General features: G+C 36.6%; 1 protein-coding gene across 2 annotated transcripts in view; it reads left to right on the plus strand.

The window, feature by feature from the left end:
• The first annotated feature begins 3373 nt into the window (after window positions 1-3373).
• The window catches only part of LOC125826124 (protein SHOOT GRAVITROPISM 6), a 43663-nt gene continuing 26165 nt past the window's right edge, over window positions 3374-20871 (plus strand). The window contains exons 1-13 of one of the 2 annotated variants that reach the window (XM_049505431.1): window positions 3374-3525; window positions 4465-4555; window positions 4644-4698; window positions 4790-4921; window positions 6035-6106; window positions 9006-9096; window positions 9189-9284; window positions 13143-13221; window positions 13317-13380; window positions 16164-16267; window positions 16494-16602; window positions 19319-19408; window positions 20631-20708. In XM_049505431.1, coding sequence (XP_049361388.1) covers window positions 3486-3525; window positions 4465-4555; window positions 4644-4698; window positions 4790-4921; window positions 6035-6106; window positions 9006-9096; window positions 9189-9284; window positions 13143-13221; window positions 13317-13380; window positions 16164-16267; window positions 16494-16602; window positions 19319-19408; window positions 20631-20708 — 1101 coding nt within the window. In that variant the 5' untranslated portion in view covers window positions 3374-3485. Of the gene's footprint in view, window positions 3526-4464; window positions 4556-4643; window positions 4699-4789; window positions 4922-6034; window positions 6107-9005; window positions 9097-9188; window positions 9285-13142; window positions 13222-13316; window positions 13381-16163; window positions 16268-16493; window positions 16603-19318; window positions 19409-20630; window positions 20709-20871 lie in introns of those variants that run through there. The other variant, XM_049505439.1, reaches the window with a different exon arrangement.

Raw genomic sequence — 20871 nt, forward strand, 5'->3', positions numbered from 1 at the left:
TAATTCAGGTATAAAAAAAGTGAATTTACATTCATGGTGACAGCTTCTACCAAAAATAAACTTTCAAAAAGCAAAAATTAACATAACCAGACTAAATTGAGGAAGAACAACACATAAACATCCAAAAGATAAGAACTTTGACCACAAATCTTCACAATTTTACTTTGATTTGCAAAGAAATTAGGGCTAGGGCTCCGCTGATGTTGAGTGAAAATCGAGCAAATTGGGAAAAGAAAATACGACCCTACCCTTTTGTATTTTTTAATTACGTGGCAGCCACTGAGTGGCTCAATAAGCCACGTAATTTGGCTGTTGGATTCGCGTGTTTTTTGTTTAAGAATTGGATAGTTAAAGTGTATACGTGTGCACTATGAAAGTTAGAGGTCATACTTAAACTTTGAAGCCAAGTTTAGGGTCCAATTTATGTATTATGCCATTAATCAAATATTGATTGTGCCTTATTGGCACAGATTTGAAGAATATATGGTAATTAAGTCTATACCCTTTATGATATTTATATTATATATTGACTGTGCATTGTATGCACGGATTGAGTCTATTACATATGCATAGCTATATATAGTGTCTTTGGGTGCTAGAAAAAGAAGTGCGGAAAAGAAAAGCAAGTAAAAAAAATTTCGTTTTTTTTTTGTTGGTCAACTGTGAAAAAATTACCATAGACAAAACAATGTGTACATATAAGAGCAGTCCAAGGAATCATAACCTAACTGTTATTCATCCCGAACCTCAGAACGAGTAAGCACAAAACAACAACTAGTTACATAGTTTCTGAACTAAACTACTACACTTCCTAGTTTTTGTAGAGCCTTTAACTAACTTGATCGATCATTTCAATTATCTCATTCTTTATCTGTGCAACAAATATATCCGTGTTTACATTTATTCTCTTGAATTATTTTCAATTCCTAACCCTCCATGTGTAAAGATCCTTGCCCTCAAATCGTTTTTGTTAACTCCTTCTTGAATCGTCTCCAATGTCTCTCTTTTAACCAATGTAAGCATCTGCATCTGGTCCTTCGGTACTCTACATCCGGACCATCTTTTCAGCTCTTCTTGCATCTACATTCAAAAAAGCATATGTTGATGGACTTCTTCTTTGTTATCATTACACATATAACATGTTGTATCTTCCACTGGAATATGTAGCTTGTTAATTCTCTCTTTTGTTAACAATCTATTATGTCTTGTCAAGCCGTACCAAATCAGATTCCTTTATTTATATATGCATATAAATATATATAATAATTATTTCCGATGAATTAGTGTCACGTGATGTGACAATATTTCTGAGGATATATAGATTATAAGTGACCATCATTGTGAAATATGGTTTATAGTATGATCATTTGATTACTTGACCTTAAACTTTATTTTGATATTATAAAGCATGATTTTGTTGGACAATTTATTGCTAACAAAATAATGAGAAGGGTTGAAGTTAATAAAATGTTTACCACGTGTTTTTAATATATTATCTTAGATGTTATTGTAAAAATATTATTTATTGCTTCAAAGATTTTGAATAGTTTAGTTTAAAATTCTAAAATGTTTATGTTAAAAAAGTAGATAGTTTTTTTTTTTTATAAATAGATTTTGTATTTTATTTACGATATTTAATTTAGTCGAAGAGAACATATAATCATAGAATTCACAATTAATTTTTTTCGAAGGCCCCAGAATTTAGGAACCTTACCCTTGAACCACCCCTTATATTATGGTTTAGATAATGGATAGTTTTAGTACTCAATACCAATCAAAATTTAAATTATAGAGATACAATCATACAATGCAAAACATTTTGAAATTAAGGTAGACATAAAACCAAAAAAAAAAAAGAGAAAGAAGATATAGAAGAAGTTGGATAGTAGGCATGTTTGGTCATTATTTATTATTAACTTAACTACACTTATACTTTGATATTTGTACTTTTATATAGATATAATACATAAATGTACTCTTTAATTTGGTCTAATTTCACATATATGCCCTACAACTTTGGATGAGCACAAGTAACACTTAAATTTATATAAAGTTGATCAAGTAGACATATGAGTCCTACGTGACACAATACATGCAGAACACCATATATGATACAAATTGCCATGTAGAATGTCACATAGGACGTGTCACGTGTGTGTGTCTATTTATTCAGCTTTACACAAGTTTATGTGTCTACTTGTGTAAACCAAAAATTGAAAGACATAAACATAAGTTTGAAGCTAAATTAAAGGACATGTGGCCTTCCGTACTATGCCTTTTATATATGCTTCTTTGCTTAGTTCCATTGGTAGAAGAGGAGTAGAGTTACAATTTTGGTCATACAACTTTTGCAAGTATAATTAAGTTATGATATTAAATTTGTATATAATTTTATTATTAAGTTATAAAGGTTCATATAGACCTACTTAACAATTGTGTCATTACACAAATCCTATTGAATTGTAATCTTCATGAGAAGAGAAATTTGAATTTTAAGTAGCAATTTGTAGTGTTTGAATGTAAATATCATGTTAGTAGTTGTGAAAAAAAAACTTGTTCTCATATATTTTATGGAATTTCATGATTTTCAATTAGGCAATTTGTACGGTTGTCTAAGATTTTTTTTGGCTATAAATAATCGCAATAAAATTTAATATTTAAACAAAAAATAATAAAAATACGTGCTTGTTTTAAATAAAAAAAGGCACCTTATAAATATGATTAAAAAATGTTTTGAAAAGCAAAAAACATACGACATAACTTTAAAAGTTTTTTCTTACGAAGAATTTAACATAGCACCGTTGTGTTAGTAGTTTATCATTGAGTCAAAATAATGTTAATTTCTCGGTTTATGCTACTCTTAAGGTGAGAAGAAATTAATTGATTTTAATTATTTTTAAAAAATAAAATACATATTAAGAGTTTGACCGAATTTACACAACATATACCTAACTATGCTCTCACCATAAAATAAATTATATTTCAATGAACAGTTAATACTTCAAATATTTTTTTAACTCTAATATTCTTTCACAACATTTGTGACGTTTGATTATATACCAACAAACAAATTATAATTTCAAATTGAAAAATGAATAGTCATTTTTTACGTTTTGTTTTGAATTGTTTTTTCTTGAGTCAATTAAGTCACAATTTTTTTAAAACCGTTCAATTTAACCCCAAGATAAAAATAAAGTTTTTTTAGACTCTATCCTACTCATATCACACTAATTATATTATTATTATTATTATGATAAATTAAAAAATAACAAACAAAAATATCCGCATTCAAATAAATTAACAAATAACAAACAAAAATACACGCCGAACTTTCAACAACGTAACACCTGGCAATTTTTCTACAAAAATTTTGGTACAATCTGTTGCTTCGTTGGCATTGTACCTTTTTTTTTCCTTCTGTAACTCTCTTTTTGGGGATTTTTTCCCTCTGTTTTGGCGATCTCTGTTATCCCCATCCTAAATTCATGGCGTCTTCCAGCTCCGGCAACTCTGTTCCTGCCGCCGGTAACCCCCTTTTTCAGACTAAGAATTCTTTTCTTTTTGAGATTTGATTAACTTGTTTTTACTTTTGGGTTGTTGGGTTTGTGTTATATAGAGGCAATTCAAGTTAAAAATTCAATCTTTTTAGTTTTGGATTGGTTTATTTGTTCTTTTGGGTTGTTGGAGTTGTGCTATATAGAGAGGCTGTTCAAGTTAAAAAATTCAATTTGTTCTTTTGGGTTGATGGGGTTGTGCTATATAGAGGCAGTTCAAGTTAAAGATTCAATCTTTTTGGTTTGGATTAAGCTATTTGTTCTTTTGGGTTGATGGGGTTGTGCTATATAGAGGCAGTTCAAGTTAAAAATTCAATCTTTTTGGTTTTGGATTAGTTTATTTGTTCGTTTGGGTTGTTGGGGTTGTGCTATATAGAGGTAGTTCAAGTTAAAGATTCAATCTTTTTGGTTTTGGAATAATTCATTTGTTGTCTATTGTGTCTCCATTATCGCACTATATTGCTACTGATATTGTTTCTTTCTTGTTAGACATTGCACTTCTTTTCTTATTAATGGCTATGCTTTATTCATTGTTTTCTTCTTCTTTTACTTTGGTTTGATGCACTTGAGCTGAGGGTCTTTCGGAAACAACCTCTCTACCTACGAGGTAGTGGTAAGGTGCATAAACTCTACCCTCTCCTGACTCCACTTAGTTGGATTTCACGGGGTATGTTGTTGTTGTAGTAGTAGTAATAATTTATTTGTTCGTTTGGGTTGATGTGGTTGTGCTATATAGAGGCAATTCAAGTTAAAGATTCCATCTTTTTGGTTTTGGATTATTTATTTGTTCTTTTGGGTTGTTGGGGTTGTGCTATGTAGACTGTAGAGGCAGTTCAAGTTAAAAGTTCAATCTTTTTGGTTTTGGATTAATTTATTTGTTCTTTTGGGTTGTCGGGGTTGTGCTATATAGAGGCAGTTCAAGTTCTGGTGTCTTCATTGGCGGATGATTCACTTATTGTACGAGAAGCATCAATGGCTGCTCTAAAGGAGATAACCTTCTTGTATGTACATTTCCTAATTATATGTTTCCAAGTCTTTTTTCTTTTCTTTTCTGGGTCACATTGAATTTATTGTATTTTTTTCTTTCAGAAATCCACTTCTGGTTCTTGATTGTTGCCTAACAGTATCAAGAGGTGGAAGACGGGTACTGTTTGTTCATTACTTACATTTTTATATTGTATGTGAACAATTGGGTAGAGTGTAGTGTTCTTAGTTTGGGATTTTATGGATTTCAGAGGTTTGGGAATATAGCTGGTTTGTTTCAAGTGATATCAGTGGCAATTCAGGCTTTGGATAAAGGAGATGTTGATCATAATTATCTGGCGAAGTTGGCCAAAATTGCCACTTCTGAGGTGATCTCAACCAAGGTAAAGGACACTCCATTATATGAGTCCCTCTGTTTTAATTTGTTTGTATTACTTCTCTTCCTTTTTAGTCCGTTTCAAAAGGATGCCTTTTTCCCTTTTTGTTAGCTCTTTAATTCCAACTTTCCAAGCAACATCAGTTAGAATACATGATTAAAGTATATTTTGGTACATTTCACATATCTTTAATTCTTTAATTTAAGACCACAAGATTCAAAAGTCCTTTTTATTTTCTTAAACTCCATGTCAAGTCAAACCAGCCAAACAAATTGAGAAGTGGAGGGAGTACTAAAATTTATGCTACAATTTGACTTACCAGTTCAGGAAGGAGCTACGTCACCATGCTCCATAACCAAATGTGGATGTGGATCCATCATTTTAAGTGTTTTTGTGACATGGGTGCAAAAGTAGCATATCTATGTATTTTTGAAATATTTTCGACTATTTATATAGAGGTTGAGGAGAAAGCAGGGGCAGTGGACGGACAGTGGAGGGAGCCAGATTTTTCACTAAGGGTTCAAATATATAAAGAAGTAAACACACAAAGATGCCAAGGGGATTCAACATCTACTATATATACATAAAAAATAATTTGAACCATGTATACGTAGTGTAGTTTTTCGCCAAAGGGGATTCAGATGAACCCTCTTGCCTTTACCTGGCTCGGCCCATGGCAGTGGGTTTGGATGAACTTGCTGTTGGACCCCTGCATCTATTTTTCATGAACTAGGAATCAACATGTAGCAGTTTAGAGTTTCGATTTGATGTCTTTGGAATAGATTGCTTATTTTTTATATCCTCAAGGTATAATGTCTCATTATTGGAATATCAAATGAAATGTTTTGCACACTGGTTGTTCTCTCTTGTTCGTTCCCAAGGATTGGCTGGACTTGTAATGATCATAACTACTAGTTTCCTGATTCCTTGTTGTGGATTTATCGGTTTTATCCACCATGATTCTGATTGGTGTTGGAGTCAGATCTCTGTCCATGTTGTTTGGTGTGGTAGTTGTACTTTGTTTTTTTGTATACAGGGTGTCAAATTTACTTCTTTCATGTCCTGTGCAATGCTGGTAATATTCATATTACTCTAACAGTTAGTTCGATCTCATGATAGGAACTTAACGCTGACTGGCAAAGAGCTGCAGCTGGTGTACTTGTATCAATTGGTTCACATATGCCGGATCTGGTGAGTATGTTTTTCTCTTTTTTTCTTATGAAAATAATTTTTTAGCTGACGGAATGTTATCTGTGCTTTCTAGTTCCTATCTTCTTTTGTTTCCTTATGCAATGGATTTTTGAAGAGGGAATGTAATCTTATGAACATGTATTTTAATATTCCTGTTTCTTATTTCTATGACTCACTAGTATCTGTCAAAGTCATATTTTGAGAAATTAAGAGCCTTGTGGTAGAGTACTAGAGCTGATTTTGTCAAAGCTTGCCAGCAGTATGCCGAGGAATTTTCAGTCTAACTACTAAAAGGTGCTGTGAAACTCTTCAATTATTCAATGCTTTTCATATTAGCTCTGTTGCAATTGTGCATCAGCTCATTTAAAAATTTGAAGTGTTAAAACAGAGGTTTTATCAGAGTCTTTTTAGATCTGCAACTTAGCATGTCATTTTCCTACCTGGTTCTTTGTCTTGAGCCAAACGTGTGAAAATATGTGCTGACGGATGGTGGTGAAACTCAAACTTAGTACCTCTATGCAATCTAATACATGGAGAGTCGTGAAACCACTTCATCTAGGTTTAAATTGTTAGCAATGGGGCACTTTTATTTATTTATCTATTTTTGCAACATGATAGGGTGTCTGATTGGGTATAAACTGGCATACATGAGATTATAGAATGTATATTTCCTTAAGGTTTTGGTAGGATGTTTTGGAAGAGAGTTTGGAAGGGAATTAGTTGGTTGTGGGATGAATTTCTGCAACATACTAAGGGCCCGTTTGGCCATAGATTTCCCAAATAATATTTGGGGAAAAATTTGGCAAATAGTGTTTGTCCATACAATTTGCCATTATTTGACAAATATTTTTGGCAAATATCCCAAATTCCCAAATACTAGTTTTTTCTAGTATTTGGGCCAAATCTCATTATTTGGGATCTTTTGAAAATTGAAATTTTACACCAAACTTTTATCTTTTACAAAAACACCCCCTATAGTAGTTGTTTGCGTTGTATACTTGTAATACATAATTTTTTACGTGAACACCAAAGTAGTGATGAAATATTCAGTGAATATGAAAGTGAGTTGTTGATGAAAATGATGAACAATCGGCTCAGGGCAACAAAGTCATGTGATTTGTCTACTTCACGATGTATGGAATGATGCTTGTTTCACTCAATGCAAACTACCACATTGCTCTAGTGTCATGGACACTACTTGTTATTTCTTGCAACGAAAATCCAATTGACTTGTAATACAAACTTAAGGTTAGTTTTGATGGTTTTTAAAACTTATGGGTATAAATTATATTTTTCTAAAAAAGTGAAATATATTTCCCAAATGGTGAAATTTCACCCAAATAATATTTGCCAAGAATATTTGGAAATCTATGGCCAAACGCTAGCTAAATTAGAGATTGGAAATGGGACTGGATAATGTTTTAGACAGATTTTTGGATTGGAGAAGAAAGCTTATTTTGAAGGGAATTGAAGTCATTTTTCTAGAGTTAAGAAATTGTTTGTGTAACTTACATTTTTGGTGTAAAAGTAGCACAATAGAGCCGCGTATGGATCAACATCAGGATTTCTTGTAATTGCTGGGAGGGAACATGTAACTTATTTTGATTCGGAGATTGGTTAGTCATGAACTATTTATGTACCAGCTTGGTACTTTATTAATATAACTTTTACCTGATCTTCAACTTCACTCACAAGCTCGAGTGACATATCTGGATCTATGGTGTTGTAATTTACCCCCTATATAAAGAAAATGGATCTCACTATTATAGTTGGATGGAAATAGGGATGGGATGAACCATTCTAAATGAAAATGAGCAGAAGTGTATGACTTGGACAGCTACAGGCATTCCATGAACCTCTTTAGCATTTTGGGACTCAGTTGGATCATGCCCAGGCCGACTCTTGATTTACTACACTGCTGTTACAAAATAGGGCTGGGGAAAGTCTCTGTCAAAGTTTGGAATTATATTCCTGCAACTATATGGTGGTCCACATGAAATGGAAGTAGTGCAAGAATTTTTGAGGATAGAAAAGAATCCGTTATTATAGTAAAATATTGATATATCTCCTTAATTTCCTTTTGTGGCAACATGGCTTCAGTTAATGATGTAGAAGTCATAATAAAAAATAAAATAAAATGATATTGAAGCCATGGTTGATTCAACATGTGAAGTAGCTGCTCTGTATTTACTGTCCAGCAATAGTCTTAATGCTGGAAATCAACAATATGCTCTTTACTTGATTAGAAAACCAGCTTTCCATGAACCTGAATGGGTGGAAGTTGGTTTGTGCTGATAAGTAGCTGATGACTATTGCTGTAGCGACTCCACAAAAAAGTGGCTTTATTTGACAGTTGAACTAGTTTGCTCTTAAAGTGATATCATGGGTCGACTTTGACTAGATGTAATAAATGGGGAGGCTGTGACCACGCTAAAAACTCATTAGCAAAACTGTTTTTCAATTTTCACACATCTCAATACAGTCTGAAGTTCCTAGAACTATCATCGTCGTTAGTACATTGGAGTTTTGCATGTTTGTTCCTTTATGATCTTTAGAATATTGAACACCTTTACAATCGATGAGACCATTCTTTTCCAGCTGGTGCATTATGAAGTTCCTTTCTAGCTGGTGCATTACCTTGGCAATCAATCATAGTTTGTACATTCTGTCGTAATTCTAAATGTTTATCTCAGAGAAAATGCTTCTTTTCCTTGTTAAACTTACTCGTCTCACCCAGAGAAGTACAAAAAACCAGATCGTTACCTTCTTTTGTGCTATGTTTACTTTTGTGGCACATTTTTCTGACAAATAATTGTATGTCTCCACTCTTTCTTTCTTCTTTTTTTTTGATATTCTGAACTTTTTTGTTCTAGTTTAATTCTTCAATTGTCTCTGGCAGATGATGGAAGAAATATTCCTCCATCTTTCAGGGTCAAATTCAGCTCTTCCAGCCATGGTTCAAATTCTTGCAGATTTTGCATCATCTGATGGTTAGTTTTTGATTTGTTTGCAAATACTTTGTGGGTCACTTTAACATTGTGATCCAAGTCACTTATCTGATCTACATCTATGATATTTGAAGCTTTGCAGTTTACGCCTCACCTAAAGGGTGTATTGGCACGAGTGGTGCCCATTCTTGGAAATGTGAGGGATATCCACCGGCCAATTTTTGCAAATGGTAATAGACCCCAAAACTTTTTATGCTCCAACATTTCAAGAAAAACTTTCTCTTGCTTTAAATTAGCATGTCATTCTCCTAACAGAAGAAGTAGGAGCATTTGCTATAGGAAGCTGTGACTTCTGAATTTTCCAGCCGGTTAGAATCTTATATTATTGTCATAGAAATTGGTAAAATTTGCTTGCTTGGTTGGTGATTCCTGAAGAGATGTAACAGTCTGGGCTGATGAGGGTACCGGGGGAGGGAGAAAGAGTTGTCTTTTCTCTAATTTTTTTCTGACTACGTTCTCCTAATTGCAATTGTCTGAGATTCTGATAGCTATGATATAACACCTATGTGCTTTGAGGAGGTGAAGCCTATGAAGGGGTGAGACAATGGGGAATAGCAACAGGGAAAGGGCATCAAACTGGAGTTTAAGATGGCTCTTGATGAAGGAAGGCTAGTTGCAAAAGGGGATAACAACTATCCCTTTAATCTGTTGGCACATACAACTTATGAGCTATCAAGGGGATCAAGGAGTTCTTTTTGGTTTCTTTTGATTTTAGTAAGAGGAGACTACCAAATTTTGGAGGGCGCCAGCGAGAAAAATCTATAGAAAATTGTTCTCTTGTAGGAATAAGTGACATGTGAAGCTAACATTGAGGAGAGTGTTTTTCTGGGGATTGCTCTGTTCAAGGATGTTCTTTACTGTTTAACGACCCGCTATGACGCCTTCCGCTAAAACAATTTGCACAACACCATAGTATCCCTCTCCCGCTATAGTGCCACCTTGGCTACTATAGCGGGAGTGCGAAAGTACTGTAGTCTCTCAGCTGCTCCAAGAGCAGATTTTTCTTATTGCGTGCACTCCTAAGATGATTCTATGGTTTCCTAATCCATGCTTCCGAAATTGCAGGTTAAGAATGGATAGAATTGAGGGCCCAGACTACCCATACGAGAGATTTCTTGATGTTGCGAGCCATGAGCGGTACACATAGATGTGGCGGATATGCTTCTGTTTGGAGAGGGCTGTTAAGATGAGGGGAGTGGCTGAATAGGCTCTCGCCTTCTACAATCGGATTCAAGAGTTCGATTGGGTCCCCTGGTGATAACTCTTCCTTTTCCACAACGCAGGTGGGTGTTGGAGTTCTATGCTCATTTGCCTAGATTCCCCAACCCTACCATCTACATCCAAGGGGTGGACATCCATGTGGATGCCCAGTTCGTAAATTTAGCACTGAGAGTGCTGAAGGTTCCTCATGGTCCCTACAAGGCCAAACTGAGGGAGACGGACATGACATGGTTATGGAATACACTGGTGGAAGAGAAATACTGGGAAGAGGTCAATTGGTTCACTACAGATAGCCTAACCTGCCACTACTATTCGCCTGATACCCGGAGGTGGTTGATATTTGTTGGTCGGAGAATTTGCCCATCAGATAACGTTATCGATGTGACCTATCCCCGAGCCGTGGTGGTAGCCTGCATCATAACTGTGATCTCGGTGAATGTGGGGGAGCAAATTGTGGCAGAGAGGAAAGATTTCTACCGTGGCAGCAAGAAGTCTCCCTTTCTTCATGGCTTAGTGTCTTACTATGCAGGCAAGCAGGGGTTCCCTTAGATGACACGGACTATGAGGTTGAGCATGACGGCGCGTTCAACCCCTTACTGGACGAGGCGGGAAGCCTTCCTCTTCCTAGGCGCTCAGGAAGGCTCCTTCCTCACCAGTAAGGGGTTGAACACGCCGTCATTCTCCACCTCATAGTCCATGTCATCTAAGGGCACCCCTACTTGCCTGCATAATACAGACACTAGGCCAGGAAGGAAGGGGGACTTTCTTGGTGCCGTGGTCTAAATCCTTCCACACTGCCACGATCTGCTCACCCATATTCACGGGGATCCCAACTATGATGTAGGCTACCACCACGGTTCGGGGATAGGTCACATCGGTGAGGTTACTCAATGGGTGAATCCTCTGGCAAATCAGTGTTAACCACCTCCGGGCGTTGGGTGAATAGTAGTGGCTGGTAAGGCCCTTTGTAGTGAACCAGTTGACCTCTTCCCAGTATTCTCTTCCACCAGTGTATTCCACAGCCATGTCATGTCAGTCTCCCTCAACTTGGCTGTGTGGGGCTCATGAGGAATCTCCGACACTCCCAACACTAATTCATAGACCGGGCATCCACAGGGATGTCTACCCCTTGGATGTAGATGGTAGAGTTGGGGGAATCCCATAGGACCATTGCCAGATGAGCGTAGAACTCCAACGCCCACTCGCGCTGTGAAAGAAGAGGAGTTACCACCAAGGGACCGCAACCGAACTCTTGAATTCAGTTGTAGAAGGCGGGAGCCTATTCAGCCACTCCCCTCATCTTAAAATCCCTATCTAGACAGAAGCCCATCCACCACATCTCCTTGTACCGCTCATGGCTCGCAGCATTGATAAATCTCTCGTAGGGGTAGTCTGGGCCCTTAATTTTGTCATTATTAACTTGTATATTTGGAAGCATGAGTTAGGAAACCATAGAATCATCCTAGGAGTGCATGCAATAAGAAAAGGCTGGTCTTGGAGCAGCTAGGAGGCTGCAGTACTTTTGCATTTCCGCTTTAGTGGCCAGGGTGACGCTATAACGGGAGGGAAGGGGGGGGGGGCTATGGCGCTTGTGCATACTGCTATAGCGGAAGGTGCCATAGTGGGCAGCACCCACTGTAGAGAGATGCTAGGTCTCTATAGCGGCCTTCATCTTCCAGAACTCCAGGGGGTTGTCAATGGCGCCCCTTGGCCCAAAAATCTGTTTTCGACAAGTTTTTCTTCAGATCAGTGTTCCTTAAGTGCTCTCCTACTTAAATATGCAAAAATCTAGTCATTTCGAGTCCTAAATCACTCCCAAATCTAAGCTTTTCATCAAGAACAAGCCTTCAACTTCCCCCACCATTTCGGACCCGTTTTTGGCCCTATTTCCGGTGATCCTTACGCCCAGAATGTTGTAGTAGCGTTGTAAATGTAAGGGGAAGCCCCATGCTTCGGGAATTTCGACAATCAAGCAATTGTTTTAAAAAATCAACCCAAACCCTATTCTACTCTATTCAATTCCCCAAACCCTATTCTACTCTATTCAATTCGTAGCATGCAATTGTTTTCAAGTGTAAAATGAAGTAAGGAGAGTAGAGTACATGTTTTTACCTTAATTTCGACGCTTCTGGACGAAGTGGCTGGAAGGAATTTGAGAGAGGTTTAAGAGTTGGAAGAGGGAGAAATGGGCATGAAAACCCATTCCTCTCCTTATTGTTTCTGATCTGTGTCGAGCCGCTATAGCGGGGTCCAGTACTATGTGCGGGGATTTTTTTTTTTGTGAATTCGTGCATTTGAATTTCCTATTCCGGTATTCTTGGGTACGCGAGATGTGGTAGCATTGTATCACTTGTGTAGGGTGAGTACATTCTTGACTTGTCAAATCGTGCGGTAAACCTCGATAACCGGTTTGTCTTCTTTCCGTCCGGGGATGAATGAGGGGTAAATTGGTATCTATTGTAACGTCCCGATCCGTCGTTACATTTACACCACTTCTCTTCCATTTTTAAAATATATTTACTCATCAAGCAAGAGGAAAGTAATGGCACAGTGTTGTTGAAATCACCCCTAATTTCCTTCTGAATAAAAGCAATGAGCATTTTTCTTTTACACATTTGAAATTCTGGTAGAAGTGAACCTTCTATTCATTGCAAAGTTCATATCAGTGCACATGATTGGTAAAGAGGGATACAAATCACGAAGTCGTTTATTCATGAGAAAAGTTGTTCTAGTAATTTAGGTAACACTTCATGCTCAAGTGTTCCCTTTGTTTTCATTGAAGGGACTTATGTTTTTATTTTTTCCAGCATTCAAATGTTGGTGCCAATCTTGCTGGCAGTGCAGTGTAGACTTCCCTCTGTCTTCAGTTGTAGATGCTGATATCATGTGAGACCAATTTGCTGCTTCTGTTTAGTTTTGATTTTCTTCCAAGGATTTTCTTTTAGTTGTTCATGGTGAATATGAGTGCGTCGACTGTGCAGGTCTTTCTTGAATTCTGCATTTGAACTATTATTGAGAGTTTGGGCAATTTCACGGGATCTGAAGGTATGCCTATTTTGTTCTTTTTAGAACGATTTTAAAATGTCATCTTTATATGTAAACTGTCTTCATCCATATTTTTGTTTTTTCATTTCTATTTCCTTACAAGTCTACCTGAGTTTCCTCGTGAATGGTTATCAAGTTTTATGATCAACTTGCTTCCATTGTTGAGTACCTTTGATTGTGGTCAATTTCTTTTGTTTAAGGAAAACTACAATTCTTTGCTGAATCTCCCATTAGATAGTTATATACACACAAGTTTAGAAACAATGTCCCCTGAATTTATCAAAAACCTCTGTGCTAACTTTTTGCAAGTACCAGCCAAAAAAAAAAAATCAATAACAATATAACTTGAGTAAAAGTAAATATTGTCTCATAGTTCCACCTTTCCTTTCCAAATTGAAACATGGTAGCCCGTATGACATGAGTAATGTGTATTGAAGGGAGAAATGTAGTCTCAAAAGTCATCTCATCGAGGTATTGTAGCAGTTTTAGAAGGGCGAGAATGCTAAAGAAGAGGGAAAGGAGGACCAATGTGAAAATTGCTTAGAAAGATTGGGGGAGAAGGGACAGTGGAGAGTTCTCAACCATGGAGAAGGGACAATGGAGAGTTGTCAACCATCGGAAGTTGTACATAAGAGAAACGGATAACAAAATGAGTCGGTTTTCAATAGCCTCAACGGAGGAGAGGACATACTGGAAGGAGCAAAGACAAGAATGGAAAGTTCTCTGTCAACTCAGCATACAAGGAGCTGAATTCAGCAGTAGTGATGGAAAAAGATAGGCCTTTGAAGATGATTTGGAAGCCAAAAATTCCTAACAAAGTTAACTGTTTCACATGGCTTTTGGCAAAAGAGGCAGTCTTGACACAGGAAAACCTAAGTAAAAGGGATCATCAATTAATCGCTGAGTGTTTTCTATGCGGGGAACAAACTGAGACAATCAACCATCCTTTTTTGCATTGCAAGTGGACAGACCAACTATGGAGGATGTTTATATGCCTAAAAGGGATCAGATGGGTGAAACCTGGAAACATAGCAGGTGTCCTAAGATGCTGGAACAAGGATGGCATGGTAAGGAAGGAGGAGGAGAGATGGAAGATTGTCCCGGCTTGTATTTGGTGGTTAGTCTGGATTGAGAGGAACAAGAAGTGTTTTGAAGGAGTACAAAGCAGCTTACAGATGCTTAAGATGAATTGCTTAGGCCTATTTTATTTTTGGCGTGAGCAAAAACTATTAGCTCAATCAGAAGACATTTTTGATGTTTTAGAATTTTTCTAAGGATAACTTGAACCACAAGATGTAAGTTGTAATACTTTTGTTGGGAACTATACCTGTTGGTGTAGTAGACCTGTGGATATATAGAAGTAATGATACCTTTCTCAAAAAAAAAAAAAAAGAACGAGTTAGTGGATAAGCTCTTGTGTTCAGGTAATTCTTAGGGGTTTCCATGAGGGTTTTGAGGATAAAATCATAAAGTTGCTTACAAACATTAAGCATAGAGCTAGGAGAGCAACTGTGGTGATGGTAAGAGGGAGGGTAAGAGAGAGTAGGTGGAAGAAAGGAGATAATGAGAACAATGTGGTGTATGAAATAAAAAAAATAAAAAAGGAGAAAGAGGGAGAAAGAGGGTGAAGTAAGGGGGAGAATGGGTGAAGGGGGTTGGTGCTGATAATATAATTAAGTAAATAAAGTATGCTCTCTCTAACAACTTAATCTTTTAGATGAGACGGTTACACACTTCAACATGGTATCAGGGCAGACAAATGTCTTTATCAAATCTCACCTCCACCCATTATCAAAAAGTGTTTGGCCATGAAAAATGGATCAGACTGGCACGTGAGGGAGAGTGCTGAGAATATAATTAAGTAAATACAATTGTGCTCACGTGAGAGTGCTGAGAATATAATTAAGTAAATACAATTGTGCTCTCTCTACCAACTTAAACTTTAAGATGAGATGGTCACACAGTTCAACGATTGGGAAGGGCAAATACTTTATTCCTGGGTGTTAGGATCTTTTTTTGATAAGGTAACATAACAAGTTGACTTATGAGCAGCCAATTTCACCTTGTGCTGTAGACGCACAGGACAAAGTTCAGAGGCCATGAAATATTGGAGGCAGCTTGCTTGATGTTAGTCTATGCTTTCATTTGTCCTCCATTCCTTGCTTTTGTACAAGACTTAAGGTGAGGAAAATGTATTCTTGGAAAATATTTTTTAGGAAAATAAGTGTGTTTCTTACTTATTTTCTTGTGTTCGGTACGTAAGAGAAAAATATTATCCTAAAAGCATTTGTATGTGATCTAGACAAATACTATGGGAGGTAAGGGTGAGAGAGGGTAGGGGTGTAGGGTGGTGGGGATGGGGGCTATGGGGGTGGGGTAAAGATGAAATGTATTGGAGGCTGGAGAGTACCCAATCGATGTGGAATGCCACTTGTGGAACTTGTTTTCCTACCAGTAGGGAGGTAATTTTCTCACTTTTAAGGAACTTGTTTTTTTAAAGAAAATGTATCCCAAAATTTTTGACCAAACAAACATGGGAAAGTTGGAAAATGTTTTCCTCCATACTGATCACAGCCTTGATGTAAGATCACATTCGAACTAGTTGATTTGATGATAGATAAGGGTGCTTTGAATCAGCACATAATATATAGATGCTTTCACCTATTAGTATGTTGAATAATTACACAACTTTTGTTTTCTTTCCATTCCATTACATCTATTGCTCATTTTGAATAGGCAAGGGGAGAGGAAGTTTTGTTTCCTGATATGCTATTTCTTCTCAGGTTCGCTTATCTTCTGTGGAAGCATTAGGGCAGATGGTTGGTCTTATTACTAGGACACAGCTGAAGGCAGCTTTGCCAAGACTTATTCCAACTATATTGGAACTGTAAGACATACACTGGACTGCTATGTTTCTAGAAAATACATAATTTCAAATGACATGAATACTTCTGATGTCAAATAACTAGCTCCTTGCTTGCGCTACTTTTTTTCTTTTTCTTTTTTTAAAAAAACTTAGAAATGCTAGTGATACTCTTTCAGTGGTAGAAATTGTTTGTTGTGTCTGTTTGGGCATTATGCGCTCTGTAACAACGATAGCTTTTGATTTTCAGGTACAAGAGGGATCAAGATGATGTAGCCTTTGTGGCAACTTGTAGCCTCCATAATCTATTAAACGCCTCATTACTGTCGGAAAATGGTCCACCATTACTTGATTTTGAGGTAGGAAACACATGTATGCCCAGTAATTTTGTACGACTGCTCAATACTGTAGGATAACTTGCTATTCTGCTAATTCTTCTCCTATTACTTCTAATTTCTAGTGATTATTTGTTTTGTTTTGGAAAGAGAAATTGGAATCAGTTATTGATAGCATCTTGGTAAAGTCATTGTGACTGGTCATGATTAATAGTAGTCCCTCATAACAGACAGTCACTATTTGGCGCTTTTCGTAATTTTCGACTGTACTGCCTTAGTACTGTACAACAATAAAATCTTACTTTATAAAAAAAGAAAGAAAAAGACGGTCACTATTTGGACCATGATACACTGTCCAATTGTTTGCTTTGGCAGCACTTTCACTTTGTACCTCAGCAGCTGGTGACTTGTCATGACTGCAGTTCAGGTTGCCTCCTGTTACATCTCTTATTCCAATGGCATGTATCACCTAATTCTGATCCAACCTGGAAATTCCCCTTTTCCCTTCTTTCTTGCATATAAAGGGTAGTCAAATTTGTTGAAAGAGTCATCCTTCAAATTCTGATGAACAAAGAGGCATTCCCTCATCATCACTAGTTTTCAGTTCAGTTCCAAACTCTCTCTCTTGAGCAACTTCGTTCAAAGCGGCAGTACCTAGATATTCATGTTATATCTGGATATATCAAAATAGTCATGGCCTTATTAAAAAGATCAAAATATATAGGTTACTTTGAAGCATAGAGATATACTTGTGTTGTCAAACTGGATGATACCTAGCACTCTAATGGAAGCACTGAAGCTGGTCAGGAAGGAGGATAGACAAGCAGTGCAGGTTGATCTAGGAACACGTCTGCATGCATTTTTTATTGTTGTTTGGAAAAAGATAATTAACATGCGTGCACTCTTAAATATAAGCATTTGTAGCTTTTTGCTGCAAAGTGAATGATATAAACAAGGTAACCATGTTACTCGGAACTCCTGAATTCCTTTAGAGGAACTTTAGGCCATGGTCCTACTATTGATGAATGATGATTGCTAAAATATGACTTGTCAAAAATATAGTCATGTTTGATATCCAAGTCAATGTGACACAGCTTGTTAAACACCTTACTTATTCACCCTTTAGGCCTTAAGCTCATCAAAGGGAACCTTGGAGGTAGGCTAGGCTTGAAATCCTAGAGGAGACAAAAACACGAATTGATTTCTTTCCATTTCCCTAAGCCTCGCGGCTAGATTTATCCGTACCTGTGTTGGTGCCTTGGTGGGAGATAATAGGTACACGGTGATAGTCGAGGTGCGTGCAAGATGGTCTGAACACCATCATTGTACAAAATGTCAAAATTAAAATTAAATTGAAGGAAGTCTTAAAGAAAAAGGCATAAGAATTCAGTCCAAGGAGTATGTCTTTGACAAAGTGCAGACAAATATTCTTTAGGGAAAATTAAGGCGAGTGACCATTCGGTCATCTAACTAACTCCTTTTAGCCTAACTATCAATTCCTTACCTAATTTAGCACAAGTGGCTATTAAATTAGTAATTAGCAATGCACTATCTTTTCTCTTAGAAAAGACATGCCCTCTTCTTTAAATAAATGAATTGGATTGTAACTTTTGATTGAAGCCCAAAAACGTTAATAATGTCTTCAACTTTCCCCCCTTTATATTTTTTTAACAAATGGGTTATGTGTTTTTATTTTCAACTTTGGATAATAGGTCTAAGTTGTGGGATAGTTGCCCATATTAATTTGTTCCCAACTTGAACATGCATTAATAGATTTCTAAAATGACAATAATAGGTCTAATTAAATACTCTATATTGTCTTACTTCCTCTTTCTCCCTGACATATATTCATCCTTTATTCAAATTCCCCAGAATAGTGTGAATTTATTGTTTAAACATAGTTATACACTGCTTATAGATGATTATACAAAGCAAATACATCACTTATACATTGTATACGTAATGTATAATAAGGTATGAAGATGAGTATGTAATGTATATATATAATATATAAAAATGCATATACACTTTTATACATCATACAGCTTATATGAAAAATAAAAAAAATGAAAAGGGTTGTACGTAGGTCGGGGAAGAAATAAAAAATTACATTGATAGAGATGTGATTTCATGAATTTCAATGTATGAACATAGATTGGCTAATTTAGATGTAAAAAGTTATTGGGCTGTAATCATTGTAAACTGTTTCTTTGGGTTATACACATATGGATAACTATTCCTATTCTTTATAGAGTCCTTACTCCTTTGACCAAACAATTTTGTTGAACCTACTCACTTTAGCAATGATAACTTGATGGTCTATTCTAGGTACTTCTAGATATTATAATCTTACCTCAAATTGTATTTCTGTTGGGATGCCACTTGTAATTTTTTCCGATGACCAAAAATCTGTCTGGAGCGTACCTATTGGGCCAACTGCAGCCTTTGAAACTTGGGGATGATTGGCCCACCTCTTTGCTCCCCACTTGAATGCTGGACTTAGTTCGTTTGGCGCAAGGCTCAAACTTGTGACCTAAGACACAAGTCCTTCAACCTTTTCCAAATTGAGCTAACCCCTGGGAACAAATGCCGCTTGTAACTTATCTCGAGAGCCATTAAGGTTTCACCAATTAGAGTGATGTATGGCTGATGTTATATACAATCATTTCTTTGCTAACATGTTGCAGTTATAGCGTCATTCTGATTTAGATAGGTAGCTAACTATCTTTGATGTGTGCAGGACCTTACTGTCACATTGTCAACTCTTCTTCCTGTGGTTTGTAGAAGCAGTGACAAAAAAGAGCATTCAGATTTCTCAGTTGGGCTGAAGGTCTTGTTTATTGATTTATTTTTTCTTTTTTCCTTTAAGAGTACATTTCATTGATTAACCAGTTGATGGTCATTTCCTGCTTGGAAGCTGTTCAGGCCTAAGTTCTGTATTTGAGGCCTTAGGTTGTTTTTATTTTTTCACTACTTCGATTAACCCAAGAGAAACACACGGGTTTACAAGCTTACTTAAATGAGTTAGATTCTAGGAATCCCATTCAGTCTTCTACACAGAGAGATTTTCTGTGCACTTCTATATTTTCTAGAGAAAACAAAATGTTCTTAGTCGGTACCAATGAATTTTCCTCCTCAATTAGTTCTTCTGTTGGTTCTTGCCATATTGTCCAAAAAATGGCACATGGAAGGATCCTCTGTAACCTGAACTGATTGGCCTCCTGTTTCTTCCTCTCCAACTTCTAAGGAGATCACGCTACTTGTCGTCATCTTCCAGTTGGCACACATCAGACCAGATAGAACAATTTTGAAGAAAGACACAGTAGATGTGCGACTTGTATGACCCCTTCTCCAGACTATGCTTGAAGCACCAACAAACATATATTTTTCCTCTCTTCCTATGATTTTCAGGAGTAGAATCGCACTACTAGCTGCTGACCACTAAGAAAAGACAACTTTTGCTGTGCCATTATGCACAGATAGCTATGTGAGAGAAGCCTTTGGATTCTCTCTTCTATAGAGCATGGTAGAAAGATTTTACATTAAAATGTCTGGTGATACTCCTTCCACTCCCAGGTTGCGCGTGACCTTAGTTTGTTCATCCACTTGTCGGTATAGATAGTTTTGGTACTTACATGCCGTCCCTTTAAAGAAGATATCTGCTTTTATTTGCTCTCAGTTTGGAAGGAAGAAGTTATTAAAGTGGTAAGATACTGTTAAAAAAGAAGCAGCTTTCTGCGAGTCCTGGTAGACATCTAAAGTGAGTTATCTTGCAAGCAATGATAGCTTTCTGGCAGTCCTAATAAGGATATTTAAAGCTTTAGAAAATCGAGAGGCTAACAGCACTAAATACCATTCTTTAAATTAGTAGATTCTCTGAAGGTAGTATAGGGTTGATTTTCCTTCTTCCATGTGTTTTTGGTCATATTAACATTACAGGGGATTTTTTTTTCCCTGCTATGAACATCTGCTTCATCTTTCAAAATTGTTCTATGTATCTTCACATGTTATATTTGACTAATATATAGTTCTTTATTTTGTGTGAATGGCAGACTTATAATGAAGTTCAGCATTGTTTTCTAACAGTTGGTTTGGTGTACCCGGAGGATTTGTTTGTCTTCCTTCTTAATGTGGGTATTCTCTCCTTCATGCATTCAAGAACTTAATAATATTTTGCTCAGTGTATCACCTATCAAGGAGGCAATTAGGAGGGAACCAAAAGCTTGCAATAGGGAATAACACAGCCTTTTTCCATTTTCCTCCATTTTGTTTTTGAACTCCAGAATTCAACCC

This window comes from Solanum verrucosum, unplaced genomic scaffold, assembly GCF_900185275.1.
Source record: "Solanum verrucosum unplaced genomic scaffold, falcon-dt-bn FXZP01000125.1, whole genome shotgun sequence".
Lineage (NCBI taxonomy): Eukaryota > Viridiplantae > Streptophyta > Magnoliopsida > Solanales > Solanaceae > Solanum > Solanum verrucosum.